Source organism: Hippocampus zosterae, chromosome 11 (genome assembly GCF_025434085.1).
Source record: "Hippocampus zosterae strain Florida chromosome 11, ASM2543408v3, whole genome shotgun sequence".
NCBI lineage: Eukaryota > Metazoa > Chordata > Actinopteri > Syngnathiformes > Syngnathidae > Hippocampus > Hippocampus zosterae.
This window is the reverse complement of record NC_067461.1, coordinates 4,830,854-4,855,569: the sequence shown is the minus strand read 5'-3', so window position 1 is coordinate 4,855,569 and position 24,716 is coordinate 4,830,854. Positions and strand designations below refer to the sequence as shown.

The 24,716-nt window shown below is 44.9% G+C and overlaps 1 protein-coding gene and 1 long non-coding RNA gene across 9 annotated transcripts in view; both read left to right on the top strand.

Annotated features, from left to right (window-relative positions):
• LOC127610105 (collagen alpha-1(XVII) chain-like) overlaps positions 1-24,690 on the top strand; it is a 26,262-nt gene extending 1,572 nt beyond the window's left edge. Inside the window, exons 2-51 of one of the 7 annotated variants that reach the window (XM_052079838.1) lie at positions 373-437; positions 4,536-4,586; positions 4,738-4,854; positions 5,828-6,106; positions 6,186-6,242; positions 7,564-7,599; positions 7,698-7,748; positions 9,363-9,518; positions 10,662-11,351; positions 12,035-12,112; positions 12,193-12,258; positions 12,511-12,645; positions 12,720-12,812; positions 12,881-12,925; positions 13,022-13,162; positions 13,895-14,692; positions 15,304-15,354; positions 15,829-15,855; positions 16,153-16,215; positions 16,295-16,390; positions 17,500-17,535; positions 17,622-17,648; positions 18,161-18,205; positions 18,296-18,358; positions 18,439-18,465; positions 18,654-18,725; positions 18,822-18,857; positions 18,923-18,958; positions 19,149-19,211; positions 19,315-19,332; positions 19,416-19,490; positions 19,852-19,932; positions 20,001-20,060; positions 20,128-20,187; positions 20,259-20,285; positions 20,686-20,736; positions 20,820-20,906; positions 20,983-21,021; positions 21,175-21,291; positions 21,367-21,486; positions 21,560-21,673; positions 21,755-21,889; positions 21,957-22,076; positions 22,154-22,333; positions 22,503-22,643; positions 22,719-22,949; positions 23,039-23,203; positions 23,271-23,351; positions 23,846-23,929; positions 24,027-24,690. In XM_052079838.1, coding sequence (XP_051935798.1) covers positions 383-437; positions 4,536-4,586; positions 4,738-4,854; positions 5,828-6,106; positions 6,186-6,242; positions 7,564-7,599; positions 7,698-7,748; positions 9,363-9,518; positions 10,662-11,351; positions 12,035-12,112; positions 12,193-12,258; positions 12,511-12,645; positions 12,720-12,812; positions 12,881-12,925; positions 13,022-13,162; positions 13,895-14,692; positions 15,304-15,354; positions 15,829-15,855; positions 16,153-16,215; positions 16,295-16,390; positions 17,500-17,535; positions 17,622-17,648; positions 18,161-18,205; positions 18,296-18,358; positions 18,439-18,465; positions 18,654-18,725; positions 18,822-18,857; positions 18,923-18,958; positions 19,149-19,211; positions 19,315-19,332; positions 19,416-19,490; positions 19,852-19,932; positions 20,001-20,060; positions 20,128-20,187; positions 20,259-20,285; positions 20,686-20,736; positions 20,820-20,906; positions 20,983-21,021; positions 21,175-21,291; positions 21,367-21,486; positions 21,560-21,673; positions 21,755-21,889; positions 21,957-22,076; positions 22,154-22,333; positions 22,503-22,643; positions 22,719-22,949; positions 23,039-23,203; positions 23,271-23,351; positions 23,846-23,929; positions 24,027-24,079 — 5,529 coding nt within the window. In that variant the 5' untranslated portion in view covers positions 373-382 and the 3' untranslated portion in view covers positions 24,080-24,690. Of the gene's footprint in view, positions 1-323; positions 438-4,535; positions 4,587-4,737; positions 4,855-5,827; positions 6,107-6,185; positions 6,243-7,563; positions 7,600-7,697; positions 7,749-9,362; positions 9,519-10,661; positions 11,352-12,034; positions 12,113-12,192; positions 12,259-12,510; positions 12,646-12,719; positions 12,813-12,880; positions 12,926-13,021; positions 13,163-13,894; positions 14,693-15,303; positions 15,355-15,828; positions 15,856-16,152; positions 16,216-16,294; positions 16,391-17,499; positions 17,536-17,621; positions 17,649-18,160; positions 18,206-18,295; positions 18,359-18,438; positions 18,466-18,653; positions 18,726-18,821; positions 18,858-18,922; positions 18,959-19,148; positions 19,212-19,314; positions 19,333-19,415; positions 19,491-19,851; positions 19,933-20,000; positions 20,061-20,127; positions 20,188-20,258; positions 20,286-20,685; positions 20,737-20,819; positions 20,907-20,982; positions 21,022-21,174; positions 21,292-21,366; positions 21,487-21,559; positions 21,674-21,754; positions 21,890-21,956; positions 22,077-22,153; positions 22,334-22,502; positions 22,644-22,718; positions 22,950-23,038; positions 23,204-23,270; positions 23,352-23,845; positions 23,930-24,026 lie in introns of all 7 variants that reach the window. The other 6 variants (XM_052079837.1, XM_052079839.1, XM_052079840.1 and 3 more) reach the window with 6 other exon arrangements.
• Positions 444-3,691, top strand: LOC127610153 (uncharacterized). Of its 2 annotated transcripts, none has more exons than XR_007964759.1 (3): positions 444-2,216; positions 2,269-2,452; positions 3,403-3,691. It is a non-coding gene; the product is annotated as an uncharacterized LOC127610153 (long non-coding RNA). The 2 variants fall into 2 exon arrangements; XR_007964760.1 differs by lacking the exon at positions 3,403-3,691 and adding an exon at positions 2,927-3,196.
• Positions 24,691-24,716: the final 26 nt, after the last annotated feature.

Here is a 24,716-nt window from a genome sequence, read left to right as displayed (position 1 = left end):
AGACTTGAGGTTTGGCTTTTGCAGCAGAGGCGAACGCCTTTTTTCAGCACTCAAAAGCTATAAACCTTTTCCTTGAGGGATAGTAGTTCCTTTCTCACGCCAAAATGGGGAACTTGACTTCCCCGGATGTTTGAAACAAGCAAAACTTGCTATATAGCAATATGATTTCAGTGGCATGAAATTTCCATTGAAACACCCTAGAAACTCAAGTGAATCTTGTGATATTCTTGTGCTCCCCCGACCCCCTTCTCATCGGATTATCGTTTTTATAGCCCAGTTGCCATTTAACCGCGTTAAGACGCATAACAACGGTTGTTGCGCAGGCACAGTAACCTGAGCCCGGTCATCGTTGTGCTGTCATCCTGTCAGCAGATAAAATGGGATGGACGAGCTAACGCGACTGGCAGACTTCTCGGGAGACTTGGCAGACGAACGGGGTGAGGTTTCTGAAGTGTTCACGGTGTAATAAGATACAGTGGAACCTTTGAGGACAACGGCAAATTTGTTTACATTTGGAAAACACTTTTTTTTTCCCCCTGAGGAGATAATGGAAATAGAAATAATCCGCTCCAAAATGTGGCCAGGCAAAGTATGTAGAGGAAATACAATATGTAATTTAGTGTCTCTCCGCGATAAATTATATGTAGTACTAAACTGTGGAGATAAAATGGTAAAATGCTAAAATCACCATCTCAGTGTTCCTGATCTTAGCGGGCAAGGCTAAAATGGGGCCCAGTGACGTACTTGGGGTCCCGGCGTGAGTCGCCTGTCCCACACTATGTAAGAACTCGAGAACCTTTGTCCGCATCAATGATTATCCGACACAATTGAGAGTTACTTATTATTACTAGACCTGTTTCTACTCCTACAGTCTGTAGTAAGCTAGCTATCCACGCCTCCCCCAATGCTACAATTACAAAACGGTATGGTGTCATTATTTAAATTCCCAAGTGAGGACTTGATGCCGAAGATGAGTCCGCCACCTTTCCGTCAGCCGAGATGTACCCCGGAAGTCTTTTAGCTTGCGAGCTAACTGGTGGCTAACACTTCTGGAAATCCCAGCGATGACTTGGTGGATATTGCATTCACCAAAGGCTTTAAGTAGATATGTTTTACTGGTCAAACGAGTAGCTACAACAAAGATAAGAGACTTATTGTATTTGATTTGATGGTTGAGCAGGGCATGGTTTCAGCAAGAACAGTTTGATCTCACATGACTTTAAATCCTTAGTTTCTCTGACTCTTACACAGATGCGAGATAATTCCTTAACATTGAGCTTTAGAGCTTCCACTGTCTCCTCACTTGATTTGACATGAATGTCACGTGTAAAATCCAATTATGAAATGCTTAACAGCAGCCACTTGATCCTTTCAACTGATGTTATGTTGCATTCAAAGAGCCCAACTAACACTCCACAGCCGCTCCAGGCAGGTTTAGAGTTAACTTTCCACACCGCTGGCACCTTTTCTTGGGTGCTTTTGTCTTGGGCAGACTGTCACTTTTTTATGCGTTCTACTTCTCTCAAGTCTCACCTTTCAAATTTCCCCACCTTCCACCGCCCCCTCGTCTCACATTTAAACCCTCCTGGCCATCTTTGCTCATAGCAGTAGCTTTGGTAATCAACATACGATGAGGTCAAGTCCCGTCTGGTGATAAACTACAAGTGGGTGTAGAACGTCAGATCATACGTTTCTAAATATAACATCTAAATGTAATCGGCTCCAGTCGGTTAAGCTCAGTTAGAGACAAAGTGCTTAAAAGGGAAAGGGGAAAAACAATAACAAAAAAAAAACACTTACAAAAGGTGTGAGGAAGCCAAACCCTAAGCAGAGTTAACAAATGGACACTGGGGTTGGCGTCTGGAAGGCTTGTTGGCAGCCGTGCCAAAGTGGTTCACGGCTAAAGTATGTTCGCCGTTAGTTTCCAGGCCTGACGGCCAAACGTCGAAGTCCATAAAAGTCTTCAAGGAGGGGAAGAGAAGGAAGGTGGGGGTCAAGAAACAGGGAGATAGGATGACATTTCAAACAAGTCAAGCTTTTCCTTGGTATGATCATTATCATTATTAACGATCACATCCAGGAAGTAAATACGCTCATATACACTTACTGGACACTGAACACACCAAAGAAAATAATGCTGTATTTGTATTAAAGCGTATAGATGGGGAGATGGACTGATAAAGTGGTAGACAGAAAGATGTGTATGTGGCAGATAGGTTTTTGTTTGTTTGTTTGTTTGTTTGTTTATTGAACATAAAACATATACAGGTTGCTTGGTAGATAGCTAGTGATGTACTAAGTATTTAGACAAACAGGTAGAGCTATAGATAGACGGATAGATTTTTAGATAGGTGGATGGATGAATGCGTAGCTAAATGAATAGATGTGTAGGTTGTTAGCCAGCTCGCTAGCTACGTATGTAGATGGTAGCTACTGTAGGTAGCGGTGGTAGGTCGCTAGCTAGCTAGCTAGGAAAATAGCTGGGGAATGGTAGCTAGGCAGACACAGATGAATAGAAAAGGAAAAATGCACATGACTAAAAAAAAGTACAGGCTTACATTCCTCCCCTGATATTTTGGGGGAATGTATTCATGATTTATTGGACAGACGCAGTGAGGTTGTCAAAACAGAAAATTCTCCCAAATGTTCCCCATTGTACTACCCACCAAAAATCTGAAGCTGGTAACCTCACTGTCGAATGAGATCCAAGACAAGAGATGTATCAAAAATGCTGCATGACAAAGCTACTTTTTTTATGGGGTGTGGGGGTGTTTTTTTTTTTTAAACATCGTGGTTTTAGCTGAAAAAATATATTATTGTAGTAGAGATGCATCATACTGAGTGGTTTCTAATAATTTGGTTACAATTGTTAGCCAGCTCGCTAGCTACGTATGTAGATGGTAGCTACTGTAGGTAGCGGTTGTAGGTCGCTAGCTAGCTAGCTAGGAAAATGGATAGAAGCTGGGGAATGGTAGCTAGGCAGACGCAGATGAATAGAAAAGGAAAAATGCACATGACTAAAAAAAAAGTACAGGCTTACATTCCTCCCCTGATATTTTGGGGGAATGTATTCATGATTTATTGGACAGACGCAGTGAGGTTGTCAAAACAGAAAATTCTCCCCAATGTTCCCCATTGTACTACCCACCAAAAATCTGACGCTGGTAACCACACTGTCGAATGAGATCCAAGACAAGAGATGTATCAAAAATGCTGCATGACAAAGCTACTTTTTTTAATGGGGTGTGTTTTTTTTTTTAAACACCGTGGTTTTAGCTGAAAAAATATATTATTGTAGTAGAGATGCATCATACTGAGTGGTTTCTAATAATTTGGTTACAATTGTTAGCCAGCTCGCTAGCTACGTATGTAGATGGTAGCTACTGTAGGTAGCGGTTGTAGGTCGCTAGCTAGCTAGCTAGGAAAATGGATAGAAGCTGGGGAATGGTAGCTAGGCAGACGCAGATGAATAGAAAAGGAAAAATGCACATGACTAAAAAAAAAGTACAGGCTTACATTCCTCCCCTGATATTTTGGGGGAATGTATTCATGATTTATTGGACAGACGCAGTGAGGTTGTCAAAACAGAAAATTCTCCCCAATGTTCCCCATTGTACTACCCACCAAAAATCTGAAGCTGGTAACCTCACTGTCGAATGAGATCCAAGACAAGAGATGTATCAAAAATGCTGCTTGACAAAGCTACTTTTTTTATGGGGTGGGGGTGTTTTTTTTAGACAACGTGGTTTTAGCTGAAAAATATATTTATTATTGTAGTAGAGCTGCATCATACTGAGTGGTTTCTAATAATTTGGTTACAATTGTTAGCGATATGAGAGACTCAATGATATACTGATTGAAGTTTGCAGTGGCCCTAAAATAAAAAAAAATAGTTTTTAGCAGTAAATAATAAAGATATTCCAGCATGTCACCAGTACACTCACTGGAATGGATTTGCAATTCATCATCAGGCACATTTTTCGTCAACGGCTGGTTGAGGAAATGGTAATTTAGTAATACTGTAAATATACCAAAAAAAAGTTGCGTTAAATGCTGTTTGTGGGTGAGATTAATCAATTTTTTTTGACAGCGACCGGGATAGTTTTTTATTTACTTTCTAATAAAAAGCATGTATCGTAACTCCAAAATGTGTGTCTTGAAAAGAAAAAAAGCTTCCTTTTTTTGTCTCCTTACACCAAATGTTCCGTTTTGCAAGATAAACTTAGAGACACTCCCAAAAAAAAAAGAAGATTCATGTTTTCCATTGAACAGCAACCAAACTGTTTATGTCTAATGTTTGTGCACTTCAATTTTACAGTTCCATTTACGGGGCCTTCGGAGGAGTGTAAAAATCACTTTCACTTAACTTGGAAACTGAAACGCTGGGTCGAAGCAAAACAAAAAGTCACCTTTAATAGCTTGCACCCAATTAAAAGGACTAAAACTGCGTCGATGTTAAAGTAAACAGAAGCTGCTTTGTACAAAGACCCCCTGGATTATTCACAAATAAATCATTTTTCCTTTTGTGCTTTCAGTTGTCACGGAGTCCCTGACATCCACCGGCAGACTGACGTCCCTCCCGCCAAGTGAGTGTCTCCGTCCCACGGTTGCGCTCGCTTTAATTGTTGACGTTGAAGCCAATGGCGAACGCAGTAATTACAAGCATGCGGCTCGGAGGGAAGTGGCCGATGAGTTATGGCAACTCGCGTGTTTTGCCGTGTGTCTTCGGGTTGCTAGAGGGAAGCGGCGCATCGAGTCACAGGAACATGGCCAGCTCGAGCGGTGGGGTTGGAGGAGGAGCCTTGGAGAAGAACATCTTAACGCAGAAGAGCAGCACGGCTTACTTCACTTCTTGTGAGTTTCCATTGCACCAATGAGAGTTAAATGGGGGTGGGGGGTTCAGCTACTTGCTCTGGTGTCCACTCGGAGTCCAAGGAATAGAACACCACAGGCCTCCATTAACGGGGGGGTTCCCCGAGTTGCAGATGAAACGGGGGTTGAGAAATAATAATTATTCATTCATTCATTCATCTTCCGAGCCGCTAGATCCTCACTAGGGTCGCGGGGGGTGCTGGAGCCTATCCCAGGTGTCTTCGGGCAGTAGGCGGGGAACACCCTGAATCGGTTGCCAGCCAATCGCAGGGCACACAGAGACGAACAACCATTCGCACTCACACTCACACCTAGGGACAATTTAGAGCGTCCAATCAGCCTGCCATGCATATTTTTGGAATGTCGGAGGAAACCGGAGCACCCGGAGAAAACCCACGCAGGCCCGGGGAGAACATGCAAACTCCACACAGGGAGGCCGGAGCTGGAATCGAACCCGGTACCTCTGCACTGTGAAGCCGACGTGCTAACCACTGGACTACCGGGCCGCCACTAATTATCGAATACGTTTTTTGTTTTTTAAACCATATTTCCTGGCATTTTCAGCCTTCTCACCCAAAAATGAGATCTCCAGAGATCTCCAAAACCCATTATCACATTTTCAAATTCTTGGTCAGTTTTACTCCGCGTCAAGTGCCAATTCTAACCAGAGTTGGCATTTTCACATTGCTCCGACCATAAAGTGACAACTGTGGGAGTGACAACAGCAAATTTAACACACCAGGTCCCCATTTAAATTTGAGCGCGAGCCACGTGACTCATTAAAACACAAACTATTGACACCTGAGGCTCCATTTTGGACATTCTCACTTAGGGGGTCTACTCGCTTTTGTTGCGAGTAGTTTACAGATGAATCGTTAGTTCATAGCCAAGTGTCATTTCTTCCCTGTTATCCCATGAAAAGTTAGAATCAAATATTTAAAATTTGTCCTTGCAGCCTCAGTGGGCGTGAGCAGCAGTAACTACAGCTCCTCCTCGGGGGTTTACCTGGGAGGAGACGCCATCGGAGTAGGCAACGGCGCGGGTAGCTACCCGGACGGCGAGGGCTACGGCAGTGGCGGAGCAGGAGGAGGAGGAGGAGGAGCGGGAAGCAGCTACCTGGTCAGCTCGGTGACCAAGGTCAGCTCTACGGGCGGCAACAAGAGAACGCAGGCCACCTCTGCCGCCTCCTCAGACAGGAAGCACGCGGGGTCCAGCCGCTCTGGAGGTTACGAGGGTGAGTGCCACGGTAGTAGTGAAGGAAGCCACATAAGGACATTGTTTATGCTTATGCTGCCCTATTGTGTTTCTTCCAGGGAGTTCCAGTGCTAATTCTTCGCCGGAATTTTCCCGCAAAGACTATGGAATCTATTGTAAGTGATTTTTTTTCCCCCCCTGTTAAAAGCTTTACGGTTGACCGTAGATAGCAGAAGGTGGTACCAAGGCACTACTTTTATGTAAGACAAGGCTCGTCTGTCTAGGAGCTCCTACTGTTCCTTCAACATAGTTTCTTGGCACCAAGATGGCACCAAGACTTTACTATTAGACAGGTCTATGCTACCATTTTGTGGTATACTCGGGGGGGTGGGGGGGGCTTCACAAAAAGCACAAAAAAGCTAATTATGCACCATAGGTTTAAAAAAAAATCTCAATATGGAAATTTCGGAGTTGCAAATAAATTAACATTGTAATCCTTTCCAGGGTCTAATCGTGTATGTGTGTGTGTGTGTGTGTGTGTGTGTGTGTATATATATATATGTAAATTAATTGTATGCACTAAAAAAAAAAAAAGAAAAAAAGAAAACGTGAATTTAAAAATACATTTCAACTAACTAATTTTACAGGAGAAATTGCTAACATACGATAATGCCATGAAAATTACAAGCCTGAATTACAGCCCTGTTGGTTAGCCATACTTTTTAAATTTATTATTATTTTTTTATTCAATAAAATCTGGATTACAAGCGGTTACAAGCGGCCGAAATGAGTTTTCTCCGCAGGGTGTCCGGGCTCTCCCTTAGAGATAAGGTGAGAAGCTCGGTCATCCGGGAGGGGCTCAGAGTCGAGCCGCTTCTCCTCCATATCGAGAGGAGCCAGATGAGGTGGCTTGGGCATCTGATTCGGATGCCTCCTGAGCGCCTCCCCGGTGAGGTGTTCCGGGCATGTCCCACCGGGAGGAGACCCCGAGGAAGACCCAGGACACGCTGGAGAGACTATGTCACCCAGCTTGCCTGGGAACGACTCGGGATCCCCCGGGGAGAGCTGGACGAAGTAGCTAGGGAGAGGGAAGTCTGGGCTTCCCTGCTAAAGCTGTTGCCCCCGCGACCCGGCCCCGGATAAGCGGTAGATGATGGATGGATGGATGGAAAATCTGGATCACATTTCTTGACTTTTTTTTTCAGTCCATAATAAATCACATGGACGATTTAGCAAAATGAATACAACCATATGTTGATGAAAATCATGTAGCAGCACAACATCCCTTGGTGCAAAAAAAAATGCCCGTGCAGCTTCAGTTGGTATTTGTCACAACATTTGGAGCCATTTTGTTGTGGTGGTTTTGGTCACGCAGATTACGAGAGAAGCTAATATAATTGCCGGATGTCAAAACTGACGTAATCGCCATCAGTGATGGTAATTCAATCAAAATAGCGTATGCATCATCATTTGGCTTTTGTTTTGGGGACTTTCCAGGCGCCGGCAGTTCCAGAGGGAGAAGCGAGAGCAGAGGTACGCACCCATTTTCCTCAACACCTGCATGTTGAAATTCTCTCTTTTTTTTAAAAAATTGTAATCTGGATCTTCTTTGTTCCGTTGTCGCTGCCCAGAAAGCGAAATCCGGGCCCGGCTGCAAAGCGCCTCTCCCACGGCCGGCAGATGTGAGTGGGCTCCGCTGTTGTTTGTTACGTAACGTATAATAAAGTAACAAAGCATCTTTTATTTGTCTGGAGGGATCTCGTGGATGCTAGACAAGCTATTTTGGAATCACAATTTTTTTTTTGAAGGGGGTGGGTGGAGTTGAGGACCCGCAAACGACATTCCTGCATTTGTCACGTGCGTGTTTATATCGAGATGGAGAACACGTGGCTTCATCCTTCAGCATAATATCCAGTCTGGCGTTCGGATGGGCTTGATTGCGGGTTTTCTTTGCAATGCGCTGCTTCGGGTGCAGATTTGGCAACGGCGCTGGTTCAAGTGACTCACTGTTTCCCACATGCTCCCGCTCAGTGATCACGCCCCCTGCTGCATCCAAGTCCATAACTGCAGCCATTCCATCCATATATTTTTTTTTCTCTCTTCTTTGCATTTTTTTTTAAAGCAAAGCTTATGGACCGCACATTTCATACACAAGACAACACGATGTGCTTCACACTAAATCCGCTGAAGGAAGACATTAAAAGCAAAGCAAAGAGAACCTATTAAAATTAAACACTGCTTAAAACACAGTTTTCAAAGTTTTCCTGTGGGCGCCCTGTCAAGAAATGGCGCAGTATTGTGTAACAACAATGTCGTATAACATCACTTTTGAGAACACGAAAAGAAGACGACTCTCTCTCTTGCACACGCCAACAAATAAGAAGCCAAGCATGCTTGCTTCAAGCTCTTTGTCACTGTTTTTTTTCTGCTCGATAGTGTCATCCAACAGCCTAACTGTGTCCTTGCTTGAAAGTGGCTCTTGATCTTCACCCACCCTAGAAACTCTGTTAAGTTGTAAACCAGTGCAGATTTTTTTTTTCATTTCACGCTTGGTGACTCCAGAGACCAAATAATTTGCATTCACGTCGTGAAATAGTCCCATTTTTTTCCACTATAGAAGCTGGAAGTTTTCACAACTCTACATTCAGCTCAGGATGCGAGATACTTTTTTTTGCGTGAGAGACACTCGGAACCCCAGGGTAAAGCACCACAACTTAAATTCAGGATAAAAACCGCAAACTCCGCCTATTCCTGGCCAAGGCAGACACGCAGGAGAGGCAGTCCGTGCGGTTTTAGCAGACTTCGCCCCACATGGGCCGGGTGTCCAATTTCCCAGCTGCTTCCTATTTGTTAGGGAGGAGTGTGCTGTTCTTAAACTTTAGGGGAAAATACTTTGCACGCTCTCCAGCAGCCCTGCACTGCGACTTAACACAATTTGTAATGACATTTTTTTTTTCAAAGTACTTCAGCAATATTTGATATGATTTTTTTTTTCGGGCTGATGCCAATTCCAATATTTGGCAGAATAACTAAAACTCCAATAACTGATAAAGCGTTCGACTAATTAAAAAAAAAAATCTAACAAATAAAATCACTTATTTTTTGGTCCTTTGACAATGAATAGAGCAGACAAATTCTGCAAAATGCCATAGACGGGCTAACAAATAGCTATGTTATCACCGATTTTTGAACACGACTGCTGGAGCAATGCATATAAACAGACAATATCACGGCTCGGGGGCATTTATTCTTTATCCTCTGCGAAGACTGACCGACATTACTATGCCTTACTCAAGGGGCGGAGTTAGATGACGTGAAAAAGCTGCTGAAGGTTCGCTCCAGCAGCTCCAGTCCCGTCCGCGCCGCCAGCACCTCAGCCATCATGAGCGGCCCCAAGAAGGCCAGCGTGGAGACTCAGACCATCTCGGTGACCTCTCGGGCCTCGCAGTCGGGTATGTGACCCTGCTCCCTTCCACCTCCCAACTCCCACGCACATGCCCAGACACTTTGTCTCCCGCCCACTTTGGGTTTAGTATTACAGCGCATTAGTAACACACGACATCTGCTTTCCCCGAGAAAGTGACTCCAGGGGGAAGACTGACATTTCATACACGCCAAGACTTTCTCATCTTTAGTTGAATGAAAATGTGCACTGAAGGTTCCCTGATTCGTTCTCGCTTCAATACATAGCGAGCTCAGCCCATAAAAAGACAATGGACTGAATGTAGTCTGTATGAATTTATGTATGAATGTATTCATTCAAATGCCAACGATTGACACGAATGGCCCAATTTTGGCATTCTCACTGAGGGGGTGTGCTCACTTTTGTTGCTAGGGGTCCTCTGAGTATATCTCGTAGCTAAATGTGATTTCTTCAGTGTTGTCCTATGAATAGCGATCGTGAAATATTTACAAAAATATTTGGGCATCTCAACATCGGAATTCCACCCAGATTCAGTAACTTTGAAAAATTGCTGAGTATGGGGGGGGGGCCACGGTGAAGTTTTCAGTTGTTGAAAGAAGCATTTTGACACTTAATTGGGAAATTGGCTGTGGGTTGTTTTGAGTGGGTGGTCAATTTACACTGCCGACTTTAGGTTGTTGCAAAATTAGATTTCTTCAGATACTTTAAAAAAAATTAAAATTAAATGTGGCGGCCCGGTAGTCCAGTGGTTAGCACGTCGGCTTCACAGTGCAGAGGTACCGGGTTCGATTCCAGCTCCGGCTTCCCTGTGTGGAGTTTGCATGTTCTCCCCAGGCCTGCGTGGGATTTCTCCGGGTGCTCCGGTTTCCTCCCACATTCCAAAAACGTGCGTGGCAGGCTGATTGAACACTCTAAATTGTCCCTAGGTGTGAGTGTGAGTGCAAATGGTTGTTCGTCTCTGTGTGCCCTGCGATTGGCTGGCAACCGATTCAGGGTGTCCCCCGCCTACTGCCCGAAGACAGCTGGGATAGGCTCCAGCACCCCCCGCGACCCTAGTGAGGATCGAGCGGCTCGGAAGATGAATGAATGAATGAACGTACAGTATATTTTTGTGACGGATGTGCTGACTTTTCTAACGACAAGTCTTGTGTTGCCTCTGTCTCTTCCACAGTGTTGACCTTTGGTCCTAGCGGCAGATCGGATGGCTTCCACACTGTGGACTCGTCCGGCTTGCTCGAAACGGGCCTGTCGGCCGGCCACTTCATTACGGCCGGCAAAACCGGCCATTACGAAGGCAGCCTCAAATCGGGCCACTATAGTGACGCAGGGAGGTCAGACATCGGCGTGAGGTCAGTCACGTATGATGCAGGCGGGAGATCGGCCCAATACGGTCCCGGTGTGAGATCCATGTCGTATGACACCGGTGTGTGGACGGGACATTATAACGGCGGCGTCAAAGCAGGGCAGTACGATACCGGCGTCAGATCCTTGACGCAGAATACCGGTGCCGTATCTGCTCAGTATAACGGCAGTTTGAGGTCAGGCCAGTACGATACTGGCGCCATCTCATCCCAATATGGCGGTAGTTTGAGGTCCGGACATTACGACACTGGTGTGAGGTCCTCCCAGTACAGTATCAGTCAGAAATCGGGCATCCACGACTCTGGCGTGAGGTCGGCCCAGTACGACTCGGATGCGGCGCTTCCGGGCTTCCCGTGGTCCAGCGCCACCTTGCCGTCCGCCGCCGGCACCACCGCCGCGGCGGCGGGGGGGGCCGGCAGCAGCTACTCGTACCAGGCCGGCGCCAACAACATGTCGGGGGGAGCGACACCTATCGGTCTGGCTGCACCCTCCCTGTCAGGTGAGTAGAAAGTTCCAAGATGCAAGTCTTTGTTACTTCTACAGGAAGTTGCATTTTATCAGATGTTGCCCATTTTGTATTCACATTATCAAATTATTATTATTATTAAATATTTCTCCCGATATTATTGATATTGTATTTTACAAAGGGCGGCCCGGTAGTCCAGTGGTTAGCACGTCGGCTTCACAGTGCAGAGGTACCGGGTTCGATTCCAGCTCCGGCCTCCCTGTGTGGAGTTTGCATGTTCTCCCCGGGCCTGCGTGGGTTTTCTCCGGGTGCTCCGGTTTCCTCCCACATTCCAAAAACATGCAAGGCAGGCTGTTTGGACGCTCTAAATTGTCCCTAGGTGTGAGTGTGAGCGTGGATGGTTGTTCGTCTATGTGTGCCCTGCGATTGGCTGGCAACCGATTCAGGGTGTCCCCCGCCTACTGCCCGGAGACGGCTGGGATGGGCTCCAGCACCCCCCGCGACCCTCGTGAGGATGAATGAATGAATTTTACAAAAAATTGCACAGTCGTCACGTCTAGTATGTATTATTGCTATATAAATAAATTGCACAATATATAAAAAAATAAATAAAAGGACAACTGCTCCATGTGCTTCTTTTTAAATTCATTTTTCAATTATTGCCTTTAATAAACACTTGATTTACACTCACGACCCCCCCCCCCTCCCCTCCCCAGTATATGGCTTTCAGAATAATTTGGCGCCCACTTCTGGCGGTGCAACCACCACAAACGGCGCAAATGCCAGCATGACAAGTATGCACTTTCAAGTCATCACATAAAATGAAACATGATGTGCTGTGAAATTCAACCCTTCCATGTTTCTTATTTGACAGCTTATGGAATGCAGAAAAATGCGTCTGGTGTTGGCGGTGGCGTAGTCGGAGCTGGTGTCTCTTCAAGTAAGCTACTCTACTGCCTCCGAGTGGATTCAAATGTTTCAACCATCTTCCTGTAAAGCTGCATAATGCCGAATTATATTACTGTGTAATTACATTGTCATAAAATATACACAAATTGAAATCCTACATTCTACAAATCATAATTGCAACGTGAATTTAATTCAAGGATTTAGTTCATTTTCCGTCAAAATGGGAATTTTCATTAGGGGGATTCCACACTGCAATCTGTGACATCGGTTATGTGCTCTCCAGCCACTCGATCCCAAAATGGCGATGCGTACAAGGACTATATGTTTGTTGATTCAGACAAGGACAATGCCAGGGACACAGAAACACTGATTTTGGCAAAAGACAGTGGCAAACAGTTCACTCTGACTACAGGAGGAGGTGAGGCGCACCTTTGCACAGTCAAAATGTTGGTGGAACAAACTGTCGGCAAGCGACGGGCTGTGATGTTTCAGGTTCCCTCTCGGGCGACTCCATCCAGAAGGAGAAGCTCATCACAACCTACGGTGAAGGAGCTCAGCTCAAGGCGGGGACAGGAAACGCATACTGTGAGTCTAAACCCACGACAATATTTCTGCATTCGTTCCTAAAGCTTAAAAATGTGTGAATCCACCAGACGGATCATCTGGAGTTTTAATGAAAGACAAAGGCACGCACGCACGTACGTCATTTGACTCTCTTTTCTGCCTATGCGGTCTTATCTCGACTTAAGAGGTTTTCGAGCTTTATTTCAATTAATCGTGGGCATCTTCCGCAGAACTTCGCAAGAAGGGCGGCGTCTGCGGAGGCGGCTGGTGTTGCTGCTTTGACGCCTGTTGCTCGTGGTGGAAGTGGCTCCTGGGGTTCCTCCTCCTTTTCCTGCTTCTGCTTGGACTCCTTTTTGGCCTTATTGCGCTAGGTGAGTGCCGTTACCATTATAATAAACTAGTTCAAGTATCAAGTACAACTTTATGGTCAAATGTGCTGTATGTGGAACATAGTTATTACAATGTAATAACAACAGTGCATAATAGTACAATGCAACCTAATTATAATGTATTAAAATCATGTAAAATAATGTATCAGACCATAAAGCCATTATTTTATTTATTTATTTTTGTTGTATTTATTTTTTTCTTATTTGATGTTGTTTTTAACATTGTACTCGCGATTTTAACTGCTTGTTGTAAGGTGTCCTTGAGTTTCTAGAAAGGCGCCCACAAATAAAATGTATTATTATTATTATTATAAAAATGCACATAGGGACTCCTTACCAATTAATTTCTTGTTAGATGGCAGAAAAAAAATATTAGTATCCAATTACATGGAATAGTATCCAATTCACAGTTTAATTTAAATTAATATATATGCATATACATGTTCAACATGATGATCAACTTGTATTTGCAATTACCAGTCTATTGATTAAACCAGTTGTTGCTACATTTTAATAAATTATCTAAACATCAAACTATTTTTTAGCGAATTGACAAAATTATGTTGTCATTGTTCCGTAACAATAAGAACAACAACAACAGAAGTTCAACCATGAATGTCACATCATCATCAGATGATCACAGAACATTCTGATTGAGTTTTTGTAGCCTCTTAAGGGCTTGTTTTCATCGGGAATTCCCATTGTCATTTCTAGCTGAGGACGTGAGAAAACTGAAGAATCGGGTGGCCACCCTGGAGAGCGAGTCGGCCATCATATCTGCTCGCACCAGTCGTCTGGTGGGGCTAGGTGACAACACCTTCGTGGACGGTGGTGGCAGCTCATCCAAGACGGATATATTCGTGTTCGGACCAGGCGGAGGGGCGGGAGGCTCAGACTCTAGTTCTGGAACGCAAATCGGAGTTGCTGTGGGCGCTGGGGGTGGAGGTGTCGGTGCCGGAGCCGGAGCTGGAGGTGCTGGTGACACCAGTGGTACCAGCACGGGTGGCGCTGGAGCTAGTGGTACCGGTATGGGTGGCGCTGGGGCGAGCGGAACCAGTGTGGGTAGCGCTGCAGCCGGGGCTAGTGGAACCAGTGTAGGCGGGGGTGGAGCCACTGGGACCGGCTCAAGTGGTGGCGCAGGCACGAGCTTAGGTGGCGGCTCTAGTTCCAGAGATACTACCATCATTACTGGCAGTACTCACACCAGTGGCGGAACTGGAGCTGGTGCCGGTGGAGCAGGCTCTAGTGGCGGCACAGGCACCAGTGGCGGCGCAGGCACCAGCGTGGGCGGCGGGGCAGGCACCGGCAGTATCGGCGGCGGCGGCTCCTCCTCTAGCCACACCTCGAGCCACACTAACACCTTCTCCAGCACCAGCGTGAGTCACAGGGACGGTCAAACGTTCGCCAATGGCTTCTGGACAAGTGGCACCGGCGGTTATGTGGACGCCACCGCCCTTCACATGGCCATCCAGCGCATGGTGAGAGGGGAAATGCAGTCGCAGGCATTCCAAGGTAACTTGTGACCGAGGCTAATATCAGTAACAAAAGCTAGCGAAATAGCCTAAAAGTAACATTGGAAAAAAAAAAGGTCAATAAAATGAAAATGCTTTTAAAAAATAAAACTAACTTAAAATACTCAAATTACAGCAAAAATGTCATTTGTTTTGTATTTGTCAATTAATACCAAACTTTGTCGTTCATTTTAAATATGTTTGTTTCCGTAATTCGTCCAGCAAAAATGACAGTCAAACACTTGGATGAAAATTTGTACTTTATAACTTGTATTTTTGTTATTATTTTTTAAATCTTGGATTTAAACAACTACTCCATTTATTTGGAAAAAAATGTGAAAATATGAAATTTATATGTATATTAATTTATATATATTTATAAATTAATATGAAAATTAATAAAAACTCAACTCAAACAAACCATTAAAAAAAAAACCCAACAAATTATTAACACACCAGTAACTTAATTTACAAAAAACAACAATCAAAATGAAATATGAACAAATTGTCATGAAAAAAATCTAAAACGATTTCAACCCTGTTTATGTCATGATTTCGGATGCCCACGTCTACATTCATCGCAGGTAATATTCTCTGAAACATATTTTCCAGCTTTCATCACGGCTACAATGCAAGGTGAAAGAGGACTGCCTGGACCTAAAGGTAACGTTTATTTTAGGAATTAACTTTGGGCCAAACCGACTGCATCTCCTAACAACACTTAACTCGGCCATGCCCCTTAAAGGCACATGTCCACGCATAAACGCTACAGTGTGTTATTTGCCAATGTTCGGCTTAGTTACATTAGTAAAATGATGTTGTTCTGTCCCCGCCCCCTAAACATTTTTTACATTACCTATCAGTGCCACTAGGTAGCGCCAATGCGCTACCTTTCTATGAATCAGAGCTCCGCCCTGTCTAATATTGGAGGAGCCTGTCCTCACTCAACATAGTTCCTTAGCACGTAGATGCCACAAAATGGCGCCAGAGTACTACTTTTCCCATCAGTGAATCCTGGAACAGATTGTCTGTGACTTCCTCTGTATTTTTGTAATCGTATCTATTTCTGTTCTTGTTGCTTTGTTATCAGCAAAATCCCATTAACACAAACCAATTGTGTGTTTTTCCTCATCGTAGGCGACACTGGTCAACCCGGATTTCCAGGTAAGGAGCGTCCGGGGACTTGAATGGCATCACGGCGTTTGGAGATTAATGCTGCATTCCAGAAAACTGGGAAATGATAAATTTCCAACCTCCGATGAAGAAAGGTGTCAGTTCTGTAAAATGCGTTTGATCTTCCACAAGATCAAGCTTATCAAAAATGTTTAAAGTCATGATTGGGATTTCGACAAACTTTCTTGAATGCAGCATTGAGGCATCAATTTTTTTTTTGCACCCCCCCTTATCAGTTTTTTTCCAACACATTGTCTGTTGGTTAATATCAAACCTTTTTGACCTCAGGTGCTCCCGGTCCAATTGGTCACGAGGGTCCTCAGGGTCCAAAGGGCCAAAAAGGAAGCCACGGTATGGCTAGGACTCCAATCCAAATACACTGTTTGGACTGTTTTAAAATGGTTTTCAAAGTGTTAGCGTGTGTCTGCAGGTGAACAGGGATTGGAGGGTCCTCCTGGTTTGAGAGGACGAGAAGGAGCTGCTGGACCCAGAGGTGAACCAGGATTTGGCTCTAAAGGTGACAAAGGTACATAAAACAGAACCATTTGTAGCTGTCCTATTGGGTCGCCGAGTTATGAAGTATGTTGGAGATGTGTCCTTTTGTTGTTTGTATTGAGATGGATATTTATGAGAAAAGAACAAAAACAATAACAACATCCCCAACCGTTTATGACGATAATAATCTGACGTAGACGCAGAGAGTAGGCAACGGAACAGGATGAGACAAGCCGGCACTAGTGCTCCCTGGATTGTATCTACATGTGGAGTGGGGAAAGCATTGCTACAACCTGTGAGGAAGGGACACCATGACAAGGAGGAAACGGAACAGGACAGCACAGGACAGGCGTAGTGAGCCCAGAGTTACAACGTGACAGTCATCTAATACGACAGGTTGATACAGGACAGCACAGGGGGCGTGAGCCTGGTTTTGGGTTGTATCTAAATGTGGACTTGGAAAGGCAATCCTATACCCTTTGAGGTAGTGACAAGACCAGCACCAAATAGGACAGGACAGGATAGGACAGGATAGGAGTGAGCCAAGAGTTGACATTGTACTGATTATGTGCAGTCAAAAGGCAAGTGAGACACCATGTGAGGATGCAGTGTGTCAAATAGTGAATAAGACAGGACAGGATAGGGGTCGTAAGCCTGAAGTGAATAAGACAGGACAGGATAGGGGCCGTAAGCCTGAAGTGAATAATACAGGACAGGATAGGGGTCGTAAGCCTGAAGTGAATAAGACAGGACAGGATAGGGGTCGTAAGCCTGAAATTGCATTGAACCGAGATGTGGGAAGGCAATGTTAAGCCCTTTGAGGAGGAGACGCAATGAAACTGAACAGGACAGGATAGGACAGAAATAGTGAGACAAGAGACATTGCGTTCAGACGTGGATGAGGCGGATGAGGCGTGACAAGTAGCGACAGGGGGAAGCACACGCGGAGTGGGATTGTATCGGTATGTGGACTGGGAAAAAAGTCCTACAATCTGTGAGGAAGAAAAGCATATAGATTGGACAGGACAGGACAGGACAGGACAGTGATAGCGAGCTACGCAGTGTTACCGGTGAGAGTGGGAAAAAAATCACCAGGAAACCTTGTCAATCTTCAGCATTTCATTGTTTTTGTTCCGGAAGGTAATACCGGGGAACCTGGACTCCCTGGTCAAAAAGGTGAGACCACCCCTACCAATTTTTAATCGGAATCAAGTGACCCAGTAAAGTATTTAGTTTAACTCTACACTGATGATTCATTCTAGGCGCTTCCGGGCTCCTCGGAGCACCAGGTGAGCATCTTCCTGCTCTCTTTTGTTCAATCAAGATTCTTTATCTTCTTTCCCGTTGGACTTAACCCCAATTGAGGTGTCACCTTAGTGAATCTTTCTCTTCCACCTCTCCCTGTCCTTTGCATCTTCTTCTCTAACTCCACGTATCTGCAAGTCTTCACTCACATTAACTGTCAATCTCTTCTTTCCGGCAACATTTCCGGGATCTTTCTACCGTAGCTTTTGTCTCCAAACCTTAACTTTCGGATCCTGTTCTCTTCCGAAGAAAGCCACTTCCACTTCTGGTTCCTTTCTTCAGGTCTTTGGTACCCTCTCCAAACCATTTAACAATGCTGGTTGCACTACGGTCCTTGAAACTTCTCCTTTGACTTTAGGGGGCGCTGTTCTTTCACAGATCAACACTGATACTTTCCACAACCCACTTCATCTTACCTCTCTTCTGCTCTTCGCCTCCCTTGCGATTCCCACTTTGAAAAGTTGACCTGATCAACATGATGTATTTGTTCTATTAGGTCCTCAGGGTTTCCGTGGAGAAGCAGGACCACCTGGGCTTAAAGGTAGCATCTGTAGAATTGGGAAAAAAAACGTCAGTAATAACGCGATGCATTAAAGCAAAACAAACTAAAGTGACTCATCTCCGTGGTCAGGTGATCGTGGTTTACCTGGTCTGCCCGGAGCAGCTGGAGAGAAAGGATCCAAGGGATCGACAGGTGAGAGACGGTACTGCTGGTCGACCACATCGATAATATGATTCATTGTTGAGCGTTTGTGTCTTGTCGCCCAACATTAGGACAAGATGGTTCAAAAGGCTCAAGAGGTAAAGCTGAGCGATTCTCAGGCTTATAATTCGGGTTCGAGGTTGGGTTTATGTTTTAGCATTCACATGCCATTCACAAGACAGTCGGTGCTTATTTGTTTATTTATTTATTTATCTATTGTTTACATTAATTAATTAACGAATTAACTGATTAATTAATTACTTAATTAATTAATATGTGTCCACAGGTGACCTTGGCAGTCCTGGTCACCCTGGACTTCGAGGTCCAGCTGGGCCGCCAGGAGATGCTGGACCTCCAGGTGCTTAGTTTCTCTTTGAAATCTTTACAAACATGTTAGTACATTCCAAAAAAAAAAAGGATGTGCATTGAAACCGCATTTTTCTCTTTATTGCAGGACCACCAGGCAATCCAGGTCAAGCAGGTCCTAAAGGTGCGGAACTAGCACAAACGCAACAGGCTTTACATATCACTGCAATAATTATAGTCTGTTTTCAGGTGATACTGGTGATGCGGGAAGAATTATTAACGCAGGTAACGAACTTAATAGCATGTATCATGTGGTGAACCATGTCAAAATCATATACAGCGTTACCTGGACTTCCAAGTGCCCCACTTACAAGTTTTGTTTTTCGTTACAAGTCATCACTTGTTCAAAGATTTTGCTTTGTGTTGTGAACCAAAATGTTGAATTCTGAGTTCTTATCCGTCCATCATTTGCCAGCCGGTGTTGCCACTGTGCACATCCCTGGACCACCTGGGCCTCGCGGACCTCAGGGAGTGTCAGGTCTGACAATTTCTTTCAACTTTGTAATAACATGATAACAGCATAATAATAACACCCATATTTATAAAATTGTATCTTTATATATGGTGACACACCGCCTTAGGTCCAGCTGGCCCTGCAGGTAAATAATTTCCCCATATTCACAAGTCTTTTTAGATATATTATATGTCACTGACATGGCGCATGTTTTTTTGGTCCTGGCAGGTCCGAAAGGTGACCGAGGAGAATCCGGATCAACAGTGAGGACGTCTGAGAGTTTCAGCTCAAGTGTAGCTGAGAGTGAGTATCGTTGTCCTGTTTGGATTGACAACAGAAAAAAAAAATCCAACTGTTATCCTGAATGTAATTCTATCTACCACTTATTAACTCGAGGAATGCGGTAAGTGAGAGTTAATGAAGCAGGATGCCTGAGAGACAGACAGGAAATGAAGGTTGAGGACAAGGTCTGTTTGTTTAATTAATGTGGGCTCTGGCCGGGAGACATATGGAGGATAGAAAATATGTATTTGACTACCCCCGCCCCCCTAAAAAAAAAAAAAAAAGTGAACATACTGTATGTTCCAATAGTTAATTTCATAAAGAATTCAGAGCATCATTTTGCAACAACAAATTCCTCTTTGATCTTTTATTCATAATTTAGGGCAGTTTGCTTCCGGTGGTGTGGCATCTCGACCCGGCCCACCGGGTCCACCTGGGCCACCTGGACCGCCAGGGCAGCCAGGTACGTATAACCTGATGGTTCTGATGAAGTCCATAGACTTCACTGTGTAATCATTTGCACATCTCCAGGTTATGGAAGACCGGGACCGAAAGGCGACAAAGGAGATTCTGGTGTTACAACCAGTTCTGGTATGTACATATGAGATAGAACACATTTAAAGACTCCATACGAAAATGCTATCATTTCGACACTCAGGAACTTATTACACTGGACCACCAGGACCACCTGGGCCTGCCGGACAGAAAGGATCCACAGGTTTGACCGACGCTAAGTAATCTTTCATCTTGGATTGATTATATTTCTATAACTTTTCCGTCCATCTTTAGGTTCCCCTGGACCGAGAGGCTACCAAGGTGAATTTGATGATCCCCTTCTATTCGTTGGGGGATGGGGAGCGCTCACTGCTGCGGATTCCAAAAATCGGCCCAAAATATTTAATGCTTGGCTATCGATTCCACAAGATGGGGCAAATCGCTACTTTTCTATTAGACAATAGAATTGAAGCTTCCTTCCCCTTGCTTGAAGATATTTCCTTCCACTGAGTTGCCACAAGATGGCGCCAAAGCAATATCTGACAGAGCTTTGGCCTAATGGAGGATAGGTTAAAAAAAATGCAAATAATAAAAATAATACATTTTATTTATAAGCGCCTTTCAAGACACCCAAGGACACTTTACAATAACATATTCATAAGTAGAAATTTGCCAATATTTATCAATGTTTATGCCTAATTCATTCACTACGCTGCTCCAGGTGAACCAGGACAACCCGGCTTGCCAGGAAGACCTGGAAGCTTGGAGAGAGGTCCGCTCAGGAACATTACAAAAGAACACATTTAAAATGGCGTCAGTCTGGTATACTAGTAAGCTTTTTGCTCTCTTTTACAGTGTCCACCTATACCGGAGAACACACAGTTCAAGGTCCCCCAGGACCACCGGGGCCTCCTGGACTGCCAGGGCCACAGGGAGTCAAAGGTATACCTAGCTAGGAGCTAAAAAAATCTGCTTTGAACAATATGTCCAACGAACATTTGTTGTCTCTGCTTCCAAGGTGACACTGGAGCACCTGGAATTCCAGGATCTTCTCGAGGTAGATAAGTCCCTAGAGAACCTGAATATTTAATAATTCAGGTTCTCTAGTACCCTTGCATGAGGTCAATGAAACCGATGTGCTGTATTTTGCATGGCAAGCCGAGTAACAGCACAGTTGGCCACACCAACATTCTCATATTTCTTTCTTCAGGCTCAGTCTCGGTAACCGCAGGGCCTCCTGGTCCTCCAGGACCTCAAGGACCTCCTGGGCAGCCCGGCTCCTTCACTTCATCCATCGAGATGCGCCAGTACTTGACAGACTACCTAAGTAAATTTCTCTCCGAAGCTCAAAGTTCCGCCTACGAAATCGATTTGTATGACAACCAAATTTATCACTTCACAGGTAGAAGCAGACAGTCTGGTGTTCCGGGACCTCCAGGTCCACCCGGACCTCCGGGACAACCCGGAAGCTACACTGGTTCCATCGAGGAGATCTCCGCTCGTATGGTTGCCTACTTGCAACGTGAGTTTTTGGTAATTCTTTTTGTTTTTAACATTGAGATGCATGTTTGCCTAATGAGGTTATCCTTTTGCAGGTTCTGGCTCCCGCTCGGGCATCAGCATTGGTGTTCAGGGTCTACCAGGGCCACCTGGACCCCCTGGACCTGGAGGGGCCCTAACTGTCAATGGTCTCATTGCCATGCTGCAAAGTCAGTATGACAAATTATCAATTTTTTCACTTTATGGTACCAACTCGGATAGTGGTTAAGACATCTCTCAATAATCTCTAGGAGAAGACGTGAGGAGATACCTGTCAGGCCCGCCGGGTCCTCAAGGACCACCTGGACCACCAGGTGGCACAGGAGGAATTTCTAGCGTTTACAGTATAGAGGAGGTAGCGACATATATCTTCAACATCATGAACGGTAAGTCCAGAATCAAAAACCATCGCACCGGTGCCGCCACGTATGTTGAGTTCCTGTCGATCAACAGAGAGAGGAATAGCGAGAGGACCGCCTGGCCCACCAGGACTCCCCGGGCCTCCAGGAACAGGCAGCTCGGGTGGCGCAGGCTACTCAACAGTTTCAATCGATTACACGGCGCTAGTTAGAAGTAAATCAGATTCCAGAATCCACTTCAGCGTCCGTCTCGGTCACATTGGTGATTCCGTGTTTTCCCTCCTTGCACAGATCCAGATTTCCGTGCGTGGATCGGTTCCGCCGTACACCAAGGTCCCCCCGGTCCTCCCGGTACTCCTGGCCAACCTGGACCTCCCGGTCCTCAGGGGCCGTCGGGGGTCTCGACTGCCACCGTGGTGGGGACGGGCGGTCGCGGATACAGCTTGGAGGAGCTTCAACGTTACCTGCAGGGTGAGTACGGACAGCAACGTTCACTCTTACCACATATCGGGGGCACTGACCTTAAGGGACAGGAAGTGAAACTACGTCTCGCTTTAGCCACTCTCTGAAAACTAACAACTTGAGTGACTAAAGTCTCTCGTGATGGAGAGTTCAAATGCCAACCTTGAATGTTTGACAGGCTCTAGCTTCAGAGGTCTTCCAGGTCCTCCCGGACCTCCAGGCCCACAAGGACCACCCGGTAGTTCCAGCGGCACCGTTACTTACACCGGAACTTTCCCTCGGGAGACCATCCGTTCTGAAGTCCACGACTACCTGACCAGTAAGCTTCCACCTTCCAATACGCTGCCCTGTTCGCGATTATCACTAACATCACGACTGTTTTTTTCCCCATCAGCTGACAGTGTCCGACGCGCTCTTACCGGACCGCCGGGCCCTCCGGGACCGAGAGGCCAAAAAGGAGATCGTGGAGAGACGGGTTACGTCCAAAGACAAAGCAGCCAGAGTCAAAGCTCTTCTCAAAGCGACTCCCGCTCTGCCTCGCAGCAGCACGAAATCGACGTTAGCAAACTGAGCGAAACCATGGACTACAGAAGCGTGGCCGTCAAAGTCTCAGACTACATAAAGAGTGAGCGGATGACTCGGCGTTTTTAGGAGCAACGTCGTGACTAGGCGGAATTAAACAATAAATAGCACGGCATTCCTATTCTCAAACAGACCAAGGACTGCTACAGGAGTACCTGGTGGAGGGTCCTTGGAGGACTCACATAAGAGCTGTCCAAGGTCCTCCTGGCCCACCGGGACCCCCCGGAGTGCCCGGTTACAGCCGTGTGATTGCAGCCTATGGCAACGTCACGGCTGACCTCATGGACTTCTTCAGAAGTGAGTGCTCGGATCATGGAAAGTTTCAAAAGAGCTTTTTGACTGATTCTTCTTCTCTTGGTTACAGCTCACGGTACCGTCCCTGGTCCTCCGGGAATCGCCGGACCAAGAGGAGACAGAGGCTACCCGGGACCCAAGGGAGATAAGGGTATAGTCCTGATGAAGTACTTTTCACTTCAAAAATTTGGTAGGCGTAAATGTACAAATTCAAAGTGGGCATTTTGGCCATTTCCTGTGAAATTCTAACACAGCTCTAGAAGGTCAGGACCGGTTTCATTGAGCAATATAAAATTTGGTATTTTTTGCTATTAGAAGTAGACTCACAAAAAAAAAAAACTAGAAAAACATGCCAGAAGGAAGGAAGACTGGCATTTTGGTTTAGGTGGCCATTTTCAGGTTGTTTTGGACATTTCCTGTCAAAGATCAGAGCCAGTTTTACTTGGCTGCATGGATTGGGTGTTTATCCTGAGTAGACGTAAACAAAAATGTCCATGCCTGGAAAGATACAAAAAGTCCACCGTTTTGGTTTAAGTGGGACATTTTAGAGTAATTTCGACCAGCTCGGTTGGCTGCGGAAGCTGGTGGATGATGTCATCCACAAACTTTAATTGATTTTTTTTTTTAACTTGTATTTATTTCCAGGTGATGCCGGACGTCCGGGTTTACCTGGAATTCCAGGGACGTACACGATCCAAATACCACATCGCGTACAGAGGCGGGACACAGGTACTGCAAAAGTTCCCATTTCCGTAGCCTTTTTTTACTTGAAAGGAGACATAAAAAAATGTTTAATGTGATGAACATTTATGTTTTGTTGTTACAGGAGGCAACGTAATCAAGCGGGAGCAGCAGGAAGGTCCAGCAGACGGCGGCTGAAGCGTGGCTACTGCTTTTTTTTTGTCTCTGTTCTCAACAGAAGCAATGCAAGTAGAAGAAAAAAAACAAAAACAAAAAACTGCTTTAGCGATTAGCTCTCTAGCTTTGCTGCTGGCCGGTGTTTAGGTTTTGGACAAATTTTCCATTGTTCAGATGTGGATGATATTTGCTTTTAGATGAAAATATTATTTTAAAATTAAGATTGAGTGACTAAAGTTTTAATGTTTTTGAGTATTCTACTGTATTGAGGTCAACGCGTTAAATGCTGTTTTATGAACATTTCCATGATATTATTTTTGGCAATTTGCTTCCAGGATGCATCCAAATTATTGACATTTTCCTAATGTAACCTATTAATGTTACAATTGTAGCATTAGCATTCACCCAGCCAAGTTACATCATCGCTTGCTGTATTCAGCACTGATTTTTACTGTACTTGAAGATGTTGAAGAATACTATGCAAACAAAGCAATATTCCGCTTTCGGTATGCAAATGAAGCTGAAGGAAAAACTGATTAGATTGTATATTTTTGTATAAGAGAACACTGACTGATTTACTGACTTTCTACCGTCACATTTTTTTTTTGGAAACCATTAAATTATAAATTGCTGACAGACTTGTTATTTAAAAACACAC